Source organism: Marmota flaviventris, chromosome 8 (genome assembly GCF_047511675.1).
Source record: "Marmota flaviventris isolate mMarFla1 chromosome 8, mMarFla1.hap1, whole genome shotgun sequence".
NCBI lineage: Eukaryota > Metazoa > Chordata > Mammalia > Rodentia > Sciuridae > Marmota > Marmota flaviventris.
In genome coordinates this window covers 84,584,083-84,598,035 of record NC_092505.1, presented here as the reverse complement: position 1 = coordinate 84,598,035, position 13,953 = coordinate 84,584,083, and the positions used below count along the sequence as shown (strand labels likewise).

At 32.9% G+C, this 13,953-nt stretch overlaps 1 protein-coding gene across 3 annotated transcripts in view; it reads left to right on the top strand.

The window, feature by feature from the left end:
* Positions 1–13,953, top strand: part of Atp11b (ATPase phospholipid transporting 11B (putative)) — a 113,235-nt gene that overhangs the window by 6,026 nt on the left and 93,256 nt on the right. For all 3 annotated transcript variants that reach the window (XM_071615440.1, XM_071615441.1, XM_071615442.1), the window contains exons 2-3: positions 7,749–7,865; positions 12,731–12,820. In XM_071615440.1, the coding sequence (XP_071471541.1) occupies positions 7,749–7,865; positions 12,731–12,820 (207 nt within the window). The remainder of the gene's footprint in view (positions 1–7,748; positions 7,866–12,730; positions 12,821–13,953) is intronic.

Sequence of the window (13,953 nt, the reverse complement as noted above, 5' to 3'; positions counted from 1 at the left end):
ATGTAACTGGGCATGATGGTGCACACCTGTAATCCCAGCTGCTCCAGAGGCTGAGAAGGGAAGATTGCAAATTCAAGGCCAGCCTCAGCAACTTAGTGAGACCCTGCCTCAAAATGAAAATAAAAAAGGTCTAGTTCAGTGGTATAGTGCCCCTGGATTCAACCCCCAGTATCACAAGGAAAAAATGTAACTTATTGGGGAAAAAAATCATATTGTTTCTCTTTCAAACTAGTAGGTAATCCAAAATTTCAATTGAATGTTAAATTTAAAAGTATTAATTAAACCCTGTTTGTCTCCACATTTTAATTGGAAGTAGAGTACCCCCAGGAAAGGGGGGAAACTAGGATATGCACAGGTATCTTCCATTCAGTTATTCCCCTACATTTTGCAGAAGTTAAGAACAAAAAGAGATGTGTCTTTATTGCTGATGCTTATTATGTGAAGCCAGTATACCTGATATAGCTTATTTTTATATTCTTTAAACCTTTTATTGTGGAAATTTTCAAGCATATACAAAAGTAGAGAAAATAGATTGATGATCCCCCTTTATCCCTTACCCAACATCAGTAATTATGGACTCATGGTTAATCTTGTTTTATCTGTTTTCCCCACTGACTATCCTTATTCCCTTGAATGATTTTGAAGCACATCCCAGATATTATATAATTTCACCCTTAATTTTTTTTTTTTATCTCCAGAAGATAAGAACTCCTTTTGTTTTAAGGGACCTCATATAGCTCATGCATTCCCTTTCTCCTTTACTTCTTCCTTCTAAGCAGCCAACTTCTTTAAAAGTCGAATATTGTATATTGGGCGGTGACGCACACCTGTAATCCCAGCAGCTTGGGAGGCTGAGACAGGAGAATAGCAAGTTCAAAGCCAGCCTCAGCAACTTCGAGGCACTAAGCAACTCAGTGAGACCCTGTCTCTAAATAAAATACAAAATAGGGCTGGGGATGTGGCTCAGTGATCAAGTACCCCTGAGTTCAATCCCTGGTATCAAAAAAAAGGTCGAATTTTTTTTTTATGATTACATATCTGAGCAGAAGAAATCATAGATAGAGCACATGAATCCAAAAAGTGCTTTGCTTCAAAACAATAATGTTATACACTATAAATGTTTTATAATTTTATTTGTTAATTAAAGTGCTTTGCTTATAACAAAAGAATGAATGGGGATAGTTTTAAGTTGGGGGGGGAATAAATTATGTTTACCTCTTTGTTGCTGCTTAAAAACAATACATACAGAACCCTTTCTCTCACCTTCCTCTGCCACTACACAAACTATACTTAACCTGTTACCCAGATTATTGCAGAGCTTCCTAGTTTACCTCATTGTTCTCTCCTTCTGTCCCTGCTGTTTCAAATATAGGAGCCAGAGTCATCTTATTAAACACATTAGATCATGTAATTCCTCTGCTGAAAACCTTCCAAGGGCTTGCCTTTCCTTCATGTTCAGAATAAAAGCCAAAGTCTTGGCTTTATCTGTATTCTCCCATCTTCTCCCAGACCACTTCTCATCTTCCCGGCTCTTCACTCTACTTTATCGGTACAATTCAGATGTTCCAGGCACACTTCATTCTCAGTATTTTTGTCCTTATTGCTCCCTTTCTACCTTGAATGTTCTTTCTCCAAGTATCTGGCCCCTTCATTCCCTTCAAGTTTTTATTCTAATTTTACCTTATCAGTAGTGAAGCCTTTTGTGGGTGTTCAAATTAGATTATAACCCCCTGTACTTCCCCATCACCATTTCCCACTTTATTTCTCTTAGTACTTTGTCACTATTTTGCATACTCCATAATTTACTTGTCTTGATTATCTCACAAAGGCAGGAATTTTTGTCTATTTTGTGTTAGTTTTCCATTTAACAAAAGCTGTTTCTCAATTCTCCATCCCCTTTTAGTAACACCGTTTTTATCATTTGTTTATTAATTCAGCTTAAACATTTTCTTGAACATCTACACTGTGATAGCATGTGGATAGGATTTTGAACCATCAAAAAATTCATGCCTCAGCTAGTCTTTTGACAAGGCTCTTTTTTTATAATAAGTATTGTTGCTAGTCCCACCCCCATTCAGAAAACGTTGCAGTGACTATTCTTGTTTGTTTTTATTTTTGAATTTTTGAAGAGGAATACCTCCTAGAAGTAGAATTGCTGGGTCATGGAGTGTACACATTGTGATTGCCACTTGTTTCTTCACTTTTGTATCTTCTTAACTATAAAAGAAATACAGATATTCTTGCTTATCTTAGTTCTCCATTGTGCTCTTTAAAAAACATCAAGTTAACCTGGTGTGGTGGTACACGTCTATAATCCCAGAAGACTAGGAAGCTGAGGCAGGAAGATCAAAGGCTCAAACCCATCTTCAGCAACTTAATGAGGCTCTCAGCAACTTATCGTGACCCTGTCTCTAAATAAAAAATAAGTGGATTGAGGATGTAGCTCAGTGGTTAAGCACCCCTGCGTTCAATCCCTAGTACCAGAAAAAAAAAAAAAATCATGAAGTACATAAAACTCTAATAATAAGAGTATACTGATTCCTTATCATGGGGAGACAGAAAAATAGTTCTCTAATCTTTTCTTTTTCAACTTTAAATATTGTAAAGAAATAGGCTTCTTGGGCTGGGGTTGTGGCTCAGTGACAGAGCGCTTGCCTCACATATATGAGGCACTGGGTTCGATCCTCAGCACCACATAAAAATAAACAAAGATATTGTGCCCATGTATAACTAAAAAAAAAAGAAGAAGAAAAGAAATTGGCTTCTTAACTTAGATATATGCAAGGAACTCTCAGAGTTTGTGGATCGCTGCAATTCCTTGAACGGTTAAAGGAAATTAATGCAGTGCTTATGTGCCCGTGCTGATCAACATTTTTTTCTAGTATATATTGTCAGAATTCAAAAAAAGAAAAAAGAAACATGATCATCTTAGAAACTTAAGGGAAAGTGAAAGTCAAAGTTCTGAAATAACCAGATATGCTTTTTTAAGAAAATTTATTTATTTTTACATGGTGCTGAGGATCAAACCCAGTGCCTCACATGTGCTAGGCAAGCTCTCAAACACTGAGCCACAACTCCAACCCCCAGCAGATATGCTTTTAATTAGTGTTTTTAGTTTGTAGTCTCCTAGACCATAGACTCCCTGATGATGTTCCATTTAAATTAAGTAAAATTTTCAGTGATCTATGGCAAAATGAAAAATTAGCACAGTGTAATGTGTGTATTTGCATAAATTTTAGATGTCCTTGATTTTTGAAAAATGTCTACTTTTTAAGCTATAAATTTATTTTAGAGAAGTTTTAGATTAAAAGAAAAGTTATAAAGAAATAATACAGGGCTGGATTGTGGCTCAGTGGTAGATTGCTTGCCTAGCATGAGTGAGGCACTGGGTTCAATTCCCAGCACTACATAAAAGTAAACAAAATAAAGGTATAAAATATTTTTTAAAAAAGAAAGAAATAGTACAGGGGATTACACTCCTCTCCCATCCATTTTTCTTACTGTTAACATTTTATGTTACTGTGCTACATTTGTAGTACCAATATTGATACAAAATTATTGGATTTTATTAGTAAGTACCCTTTTTTCTGATTTTAAACCTCTGGGATATCACATTACATTTAGTCTACAGTGCTAAGTAAAATTTCTCAGGCTTTTGAGAACAACGGTCTTTCTTATAAGTCAGGATTTGTGTTCCCTGCTTTCTTTTGTCTTAATATTCTTGTTTGGGAAAATAAGAAGTTGGCAACCCTCTGTCAGTTTTACTGTGAAATCCAAAAGTCAGTATGATGATGATTAACAATGAAAAAGTCTCCAGGTTTTGTAACTTTTATTCAGTAGTAACTGCTATTCCCATTTATCCACCCTCTCTACCTCCACCCAACCTCATTATAGTCTGACTTTAGCCCCTTTAATTTTACCTGAATTGTGCTGGCAGAAACCACCAATGATTTCAGTACTCTCCCTCCCTCATCCTTCCTTCTTTCTTCCTTCCCATTCATTCCCTTCCCTCCCTCCCTCCCTTCCTTCCTTCCTTCCATTTCTTATCTTTCTTTGCAGCATAAGAAATAATTCTTTTGCATTTTCTTCCTGGGTTCCTGCCACACTACAATTCTTATTCTCCTTCCACTCTGATTTTTCTTCTTTGCTTATTTCATTTCTCCCCCGTGCATTTTAAATGGTGACCCTGAGAATTTCATCTCCTGCCCTTTTTCTCCTTTTGCTTATACTTATCCTTGGCTTTAATCATCATCCTTGTTCTTACTGAACTCCAATCTCAAATTCAACCCTCTTTCCTATATTCAGTTACTTCCTAAGTTAGTAAATATCCATGTTGATTGTCCCATATTCAAACCAGAAAATAGTTGTGGTTTGATCTTAAATATATGAGAGGTAATAGGAAATTAAATGATATCTAGGCAAATAAGGCCTGAATTGCTAAGATTTCATCAAGTTGGCAAAGAATAAGTCATATATTTCTTTTGCACTTTTTAAAGAATATGGTAGTTGTAAAATAGTTTAAACTTATGTGTCACCATTATCTACCCATAATTTTTACCTTTAGCAGACCTTAACTTAAAATTGGAGTGGCTCCAGTAGCTTTAATCTACCTCAGTTTCTTTGCCCAGAATAAGATAATATCAGAGGAGAATGCATTAAGGGGTTGAGGGTATAAATGGATAGTCTGGGATGCCAGCAGAAAATGTAGTATATGCCAAAGTTTTTTGAACCCTGGTGCAGGTAACCTTGATCAGGGAGTCCAAATTGTTTGTTTCTTGGTACCAGAGAATTCCTGATAATGAGTGCTGGAAATACTCTGAATTTTGTACCAACTGTATAGTTTTACTGTTAATTTTTTAAGAAAATTTTAGTTGTCACTGGACCTTTATTTTATTTATTTATATGTAGTGCTGAGAATTGAACCCAGTGCCTCACACATGCTAGGCAAGCGCTCTACCACTGAGCCACAACCCCAGCCCAGTTTTACTGTTAATTTTGATAATATGTTTGTTTTGACTACATTAAAATAGGGAAAGGTGTTAATGAAACAAAGATTCTCCTTGGGCATTTTAAATAGGGAGTAGGGAGATGGGGGACTGATTATAAAATAAGATTTTAGGTTAAGTAGTCTTAAATTTCTTTATGTCATGAAAATCTAATGAAGCCTATGCACAATTAGAAAAATTTGTATATATGCAAATTGCCTACAATTTCAGGGATTCACAGAACTGAGGCCCATTTAGACCCTGCTAAGTCAATTTCTATATTTTTGGACAGCTTTTTTCTTTTTACTCAATTCATGATGAGTTGAACTTGTTGTGGAGAAGATGCTACTGAAAGGTATAGGTTTAATTTTTATAAGGGATATTTAGTTATAATTTAGAAACATCTCAAATTTAAATGTTTTTTGTTTGTAATAAATACACACATACATTCACATAGTCTGCATGCCATTGATTATAATATGATTGAATGAGATATATGAATTAATCACAACTAAAAAAACTCAGTGCATAAGACAAACATTATTCTCCTTTTGGAGCTGTCATTTAATTTGTGGTATCTTAGAATGTAGAGCTGCTGTATAAATTTTTTAAATACAACTCAACTTAAAATTAATTTTGTGGAGCAGTATTTCAATACATGCTCTTGAAATAATTGTACAAATCTCAGGAGTTCAAGATTTTAGCACAAGATCACTGACTCATATCATCCAGTAGGGATGAATGGGGAATGATGAGCTTGGTTACATGGAAAGTATACTCGTTAATTTATAAATTCTAGTCATAACTATAGTTCTCTGTTATTTTGAGTACTTTTTGTTGGTTTCTTTCTTGCCTTAGATTACAGACTAATAAATCCAATGTTGGTTGATTTTAGCAAAAAGAGTAAAATAAAATTCTGTATTAGTGGTTCTCAATCTCAGTTGTTTTGACATCTTCTTAAAGATTTATATATTATTTCAGGCCCTTAAATCTGCTTTTTTCCTCTAACTTATCTCAGAAACTTACCTGCTGATTTGTAAATTTAGTGTTAGATAAAAGTAATAACATATCAGGTACATTTTATTAATTTTAGTTAGCTCCAGCAGGTTTCCATCTCAGTCTGTTGAGTTGAGCTGAAGGCAGAGTGATACTGAAAAAGATGGCAGGAACTAATATAAGGAGGGGGCATATATTAATATGGTCACAAAGTGGATGTTAAATAAATATGCCTGTGTGTAGAGAAACTCCTGTGAACCTCTTTTGAAAAATAAAAATGTAGACTAATGCAGTAACATTCAAACTACTTGTTCATTTGCTCACTTATTCATTTTTAAATAAAATTGTGAAATGTTTAATAGAAAATGTATGAGCAAAACAAATATGCATGCCATCATAATTTTTCCTTGAAAAAACTGATTCTGAAAATGGACATATAATGAATGACACATGCACATCCACAAAATGTGGTCATTACTAATGCAAAGTGTTATAAAGACAAGATTGAAAGTCATAGGACTTTAAATAGCATGAACAAATGAAATTACACATCATATATTTTATGGAGCATACAAATGTAGTTAGTTTGCATAGTTCCATATTTGCTGTTTCTAAGATCACAAAATAAAATTTTAAAACCAAGAATAATAGCAGGTAAATACCATAAATAATACTGTTAAATTTCTGATAAACTAAACAAAATATCCTTCTAGATAATTGGGAATTCCCAGATCTATCTGCTTAATGGAAATGTAAGAATGCTAAGCATTAAATGGTAGCCAGATTGATTAGTGGATTACTGAATTAGAGTCTTCAGTAATATCTAAAAATCAATCATTTTAAGTTTGTGGATATCAAATAATTGACTGTTAATAACTTAGTACTAGTTGAAGTACTAGTAAATAGTTTTTGAGCATTATTTTTAAAAATGAGAAAATCAAAGGAATTTCTAATCATTTGCCCGTTAGCAAAGATAATGTAGTTGGGGATTGCTTTCAGTCTGTCAGAGGGTTCCCAAGATCTGTCAAGGGAGTTACTACTTTGGAAGGGAATAGAGTATTATAGAAATAAGATATTGATATTTTTCTCATCAGTGAAAACTTTTCAGTAGAGATTATTACCAGTGTACCTTGCAAGATTTTCTTCTGAATTTGAGGCCACTATATGTGTTCCTCAAGGAATATTATATTCATATTGGTGTTTCAGTATGTCATTTGATACTGTAACTGGCACAAATAAACAATCGATGGAATGAATCTGGGCAAGACAGTGTGTGATGCATTCTAAGTCCTCTGGGAATAAAGCTGTTTGAAACCAAGTTGATCTCGGTGTAGAAGAAGTAAAAATACCTTCCTCTGCCCTCGGACATGGTAGATGCATATTAGCTATGTAGGACTGCCATATCCCTTAGGAATACTCCTAAGAGAAGACAAGACAAGTAATATGCAGAATGAAAAAAAGGAATTCAGTAGTGAAAGAAGCTTTGTCCTCGAATAATTCTATTGGTCTCCTATATGATTTTTTAATTTGTATTAATATATCTGAAGATATGAACTATTTTTATTACTGAAGGTATATTTTGTTTATATCTGAAAATAATATACCTGTTTACTTGCAAAAGAAAAAAAACAACTCTTCTAATAATTAGATTGAGTCTATCTGCAGTTTAATTATATATGTAATCTGATCAATTAAATAAAACAACTTATGAAGTATCATAACAACTAACCTTATTTACAAACATTACTTTTTCTCATTTGGTCTTAGGGTTTTGACCCACCACATCAAAGTGACACAAGAACTATTTACATAGCCAACAGGTTTCCTCAGAATGGCCTTTACACACCTCAGAAATTTATAGATAACCGGATCATTTCATCTAAGGTAAAGATTAACACTTTTATTATTATTAAAATTGTAGATACATAGCGTTTTATTTTGAAAAAGGATTTATTGTGTGTGTTCAAGTTTATTTTGTATCCTTACAAAATAAAATGTGGTTAATAGATTTATCTTAATTAAAATGATGAGTTATGAAATAAAAGGAGTTGCTGGTTGCTGTAATCAGGTAGCCAACATGCCAAAAAATTACCTTTAGTTCTAATTAAACTAAGGAGCTAATACTTATATTTATGTGCTAGGTAGTATATTCATTACTTCTCATATCATTTAATCCTGAAAACAACCCTGTGAGATAGCTATTATTGAATCTATTTTACAAAGTGTTATTATACTCATTTTACTTTTCTTTTAAATTTATGCTGGGGTATTTAATTTTCCCATGTTTACACACTAGTAAGTGACTAGACTGGAGTTTGAACTCCATTCCATATGACTTTAAAGCCTGCTTGCCTCCAGTCTTATCACTTTTCTGTAAATGTTTTATGGTACCAAACTACTGCTTTACTCTTCTTCTTCCTTGTTTCATTTTTCTGTGTGACATTTTTAAGATGTCTTAGTTTATTTGAAGTTGAAGATTATACAGGAATGCTATCTAATAGACTTTTCTCTCATGTTGGAAATGTTTTCCGCATTGTTCAATATGATAGCCATTAGCCATATAGGGCTGTTGTGGCCTTGAATGTGACCAGTGCAACTGAAAAACTGAATTTTTAATTTAATTTAAATGTCAAGAGCCATATGTGACTAGTGGCTATCTTATCGAACACTACAGTTATAGAAGATTGGAGTCAATAGAAATTGAGTGTAAAGTTCTTAAGTCATAGCTAATGCTTGATAGAACACTGTAAGAAACATCTTCCCTCCTTTCCAGAGAGACTAATATTTTTTCTGTAATTCTGATTTCATCTTACCTAAGGATGTTGTCTTAGTTCAGGTGTTTCTTTGTCCTACCCCTTTTTTTCTGCTTTCACATTATTTATATATATGACATACCCATTAATGATGTCTTTTATTTTGGACAATAGCTCTAGAGCAGCAGGAGGAAGAGGAAATACCAGAATCTGTGATGATGGAGGAGCTCTATACTAATGACATAGTTTTTAGTAAATTATGTCAGAAATTAACATCCTTGAAATTTTTAAGATTTTCCTTAACTTGGAGTATTATTTAAATACAAGAAAATTCATCAGTTTTAAGTGTATAATTCGATAACTTCTGATAAATATATACCATGTGACCACCACCACAGTCAAAATGTGCAATATAGCTATCACTCCACAAAGTTCACTCATGCCCCTTTGCAGCCAGTCCCCCTCCTCCTTACCCTTAGCATTAGCAACCACTGATCTGTTTGCTATAATTATAGTCCTGCCTGTTCTAGAATTTCATATAAGTATAATCATACAGTTCAGATCTTTTGTATCTGACTTATTTTTACTTAACATAATGCTTTTGAAAGTCAGGTTTGTTGGTACAAGTGTCAGTATTAGTTTATTGCTTTCCTAGTGTACAGTTTAGCTGCTAGCCTGGGTTTATATCATTTATATCCTGAATTTGTGTCATTTTCTTTGTGTGGTTCTCTTGTATTTTCCCCTTACATTTCCAGCTAGCTTTATAACTCTGAGCGCTAATATCTATCACATTTTTATATTTTGGTGAATAGGTCACGGTTGTCTTCTGTTTTGCTGCCATAGTTGTGGAAGTTGAACAGTGTCTCCAAGCTACGAAGTCCAAAATTTCTAGTTCTGTTTTCTTACAATTTTTTTCTTCTTTCCTTCCAAACTCTCTTCCATTTTAAAAACACTTTTCAGGATTTTAAATAGTTCTTAAATCTTTTTTTTTTTTTTTTTTTTTTTTTTTTTTAATTTTTACCTACTGGGAGTTCACAGGACCACTTCATTAAACTCTTCTGCCAATACAGAAAGCTGATTGTCCTTCCTGAAAACTTTTAGAATTAAATAAATGCCACTGTGTGGCTTATTTCATAAGCAGGAGTATTGTTTCATATTTTGACCACAATTTCAAAAATATAGATGTTTAAATTAACATTGCCTTTTTAAAAACTTTTTCACCATAAATAAAGACTGTCATTACTACCTTCTTTCTTTTTTATCATGCCACTATTGCTTTCATAACTTCCTTCCCAACTAGATTACTTGCTATTACGAATGCTGATGTCAAATTTGCCTACCAAGGTACCTTTGCTAGATTCCTTCCTGTTAGCCACAGCTTTTAAAATGTAAAATTTTGTGGAGATTCTAGATTTTTTTAAAATATAGAATTCATGTCTTTGAACCCGATTTTAAGATTGTAGATATTTATGTAGACACTATTACTTTTTTCCTGAATGTAAGTGAAGCCTGACTCTTGATTGTTCTCTTTTTACTATCTTTTTACCATCCTGTTATCTCCTTAAACTCTTTCCAGACTGTGTTATCTTGTCCCACAAATCCATGATGAATTTTCTCATACTGTCCTGTCTTTCTCAAATGTTCTCCGTTATTTGCTTTTAGTTTTCAGCTTGTTGAATGTTCCTTGTTTAAAGCCCCCATCAAATATGACCCTCTTCATTAACTTTTTCGTTCTCATTTTCTCCTTTTCCTTTGAATTATTCATGTTCTTTTGTTTCCTTCATCTTTGAATACAACTGTTAATATTTTGTTCTTAACCTCCTCTATTTAATAATAAGTTTCTTTGTTTCCCCTATCAATTAAGTGTTATACACATTTTTAGGTACATGATCTGCTTTATTTCCTTTCATTGGCCATAGTAAGTACCCTATATTGAATTTAAACTTCTTTGTAAAATATTTAATTTCAATGGGTATAGTAACACATGCCTGTAATCCAGCAGCTTGTGAGGCTGAGGTATGAGGATTACAGGTTTGAGACCAGCCTCAGCAACTTAGCAAGGCCGTAAATGACTTAGTGAGATCCTGTTTCAAAATAAAAAGGGCTGAAAATATAGCCACCCAATTGTTACCAAAAAAAAAGCATGTAATATTGCACCAGAGGAAATTAGATAAACTGCTTCTTCAAAAATTTTAAATTAATTTATTGCTTTTCGTTTTCAACTTGTTGAATGTTCCTTGTTTAAAGCCCACATCAAATATGACCCTCTTCATGAACATTTTCTTTCTCATTTTTTCCTTTTTCTTTGAATTATTCATGTTCTTTCATTTACTTTATCTTTGAACACAACTGTATTTCACATTGATTAATTTAAGATTTTTGAAGAAACAGTTTATCTGATTTCTAAAAAATCAACAATTTAGTAGCAAAATTGATAAGTTCCAGTTTATCTAATTTTTAACCACTAAGGCTTCATTATCTGAAGTCAGCATATTTGAGGGGGAAAAAACTTATTTTGACCATTTTTATTTATTCATTCACTGATTCTGCAAAATTTTTGATCTCCAACCTTGGGCCAAGTGTAGCTTAAGTACCTGAAATACAAAAATAGATAAAATAATGTCCCTGGTCTCCGGGATCTTACATTCTCCTGGGAGAATAGACATAGGGTAAAGTAAAAGTTCTATAAACTATCTCCCTATTTTATGTATAAAGTTATGTTGTGTGTAATGATGCAAATAAAATCTTTAGTATATTACCCTGTCCCTATAAACAGCATTATGAGCTATGAACTGAGTAATTAATAACAAACACGTAGCAATTAGGATGAGCCACGTTCTATTCTACATCTTCATTTATTAGCTTATTTAATCTTTTTAAGAACCCTATAAGATATATGCATTATTATTATCTTCATTTTATAGAGGAACAAATGTGGGACACAGAGATTAAGTCCAAGGTTATTTATTTAATGAGTGTTATAATTAGGATTGGGGCCGCAGTAGTCTAAGCCCCAAGCATCTAGCTCTTGACCATTAAAATCTACTGTCTTTTTAAAATTGACATTGTAACAGAGTTTCATTTCTCTTCTTGAGACTTTTTATTATTTATTTATTATTATTAATTTTTTATTTTTATTAGTTATACAGAATAATGGGTTTCTTTGTGGCATGTTTGTATGCTCATGTAACATACTTTGATCATTTACAATCACCTTTATGAAATTGTTTATGGTTTTCCCACTAATAATTTATCTGAAACATTCTTATTTCCTCAACATACTAGATAATTTTTCCATATTCTGTACAAAAAAAAAAGATAACTGAATAATTTGACCATTTTCTATTTCTGACACTGAACCAAATGAAATAAATGTTATCTAGTGTCAGCATTTCCGTCAACTTTTATTCATGTTTACCATTATTTAATTTTGTATAACAAAGTCCAAAATAAATTATTAAAATATTGTCTTAGACCTGCCTTCTCTAACTTCTAAAAAATCAACAATTTAATAGCAAAATTTATAAGTTCCAATTTATCTAATTTTTGAAAAATGCATTAAAATTACTAATAGAGGAAAAAGGAAAGTAGAATAATAAGAACTACTGAAACTAGAAACCAGAGACTAGTTTCTATAGCATCTAGAGTTACAAAAGTGGGCTCAGTGGTGCACACCTGTAATCCAAGCTACTCAAGAGGCCAACGCAGGAGAAATCTTGAGTTTGAGGCCAGCCTGGGCAACTTAGTGAGACCCTGTCTCAAAATAAAACATAAGAAGCACTGGGGATGTAGCTCAGTGGCGGGTTCAGTCCCTATTACCACACATGTGCGCGCATGCACACACACACACACACAAAGGAAAAAAAAAACTATATGAATTTGATGATTTAGTAAATCTGATTTTACTTTTCTTATGTTTACATCAATATAGCATATATTATATTATTTTAGGACATTAATTTATTGATACCTTTTTTCTTTCTTTTTTTTTTATAGTATACTGTGTGGAATTTTGTTCCAAAAAATTTATTTGAACAATTCAGAAGAGTGGCAAACTTTTATTTTCTTATTATATTTTTGGTTCAGGTAAGCTTTATCACTTAATGGATTATTGTTTATAAACATGTTTTCTAAAAATATGTCTTAGAATAGGGAAAAATTACATTGTGTTCTTAGGTATTTGACCATGGGATCATTTTTTTTTTAATATTTATTTTCTAGTTTTCGGTGGACACAACATCTTTATTTTATATTTATGTGGTACTGAGGATCGAACCCAGCAACTCGCACATGCCAGGCAAGCGCGCTACCGCTTGAGCCACATCCCCAGCCCATGGGATCATTTTTTTAAAATAAGAGGTGTCACAATGTAGTCAAAGAATAAATTCTCTAAATCACATCTAGATTTCTAAAAAATAGCCTATGGATTTTAAGATCAGTTGTATTTTGTTTCATTACTGATGTACCATAGAGCTGATAACTGAAATCTAAGCTAAGATATAACCTATCATAGTTCAGAATCCTGCCCAGAACATATTTTGGCTGTTAATATACAGTGCATATTTTTGGCACATGCCTGCCTATGGAATCATCTTTGAATAAAGTGAAATTCTTATGTTTTTTTAATTTAAGTTTTATTTTAGCTGGGTATAATGGTTCATGCCTGTGGCCCTAGCTGTTCAGGAGGCTGAGGCAGAAGGATCACTTGAGCCCAGGAATTCGAAGCCAGCCTGGACAACATAGTGAGACCCCCATCTCAAATAAAGAAATTTTAATTTCAAATTTTTTAAACAGTTTTAATTTTAAGAATCTCCAGGAGTACAGAGTCTTTATTCAGGAGAGCCTTTTCTGTTCATTATAATCTGGTTTGCCAGTTTCTACATCTTGATATTATACTTTTTCTTATACATCCAAATTATCAAGAGAGAAGCCTTTGAAATCACTGAGTATAAATCAAGATGTAAAAATAGTGATTATCATTTTCCTTCAGAGGTTATGCTTTTAGGAGAAAACTTCATAAATTTCTTTCAATATGGCATTGAAAATTTTTAATGAGCTCTTTACTTTTCTCTCAGTAGAACCTGGGATTTCAAAAGAAAAATTTAGGGCTGGATTTGTAGCTCAGTGGTAGAGCCTAGTATGTATGAGGCACTGGGTTCAATTCTCAGCACCACATTAAATAAATAAATAAATAAAACAAAGGTATTATGCCCATCTAC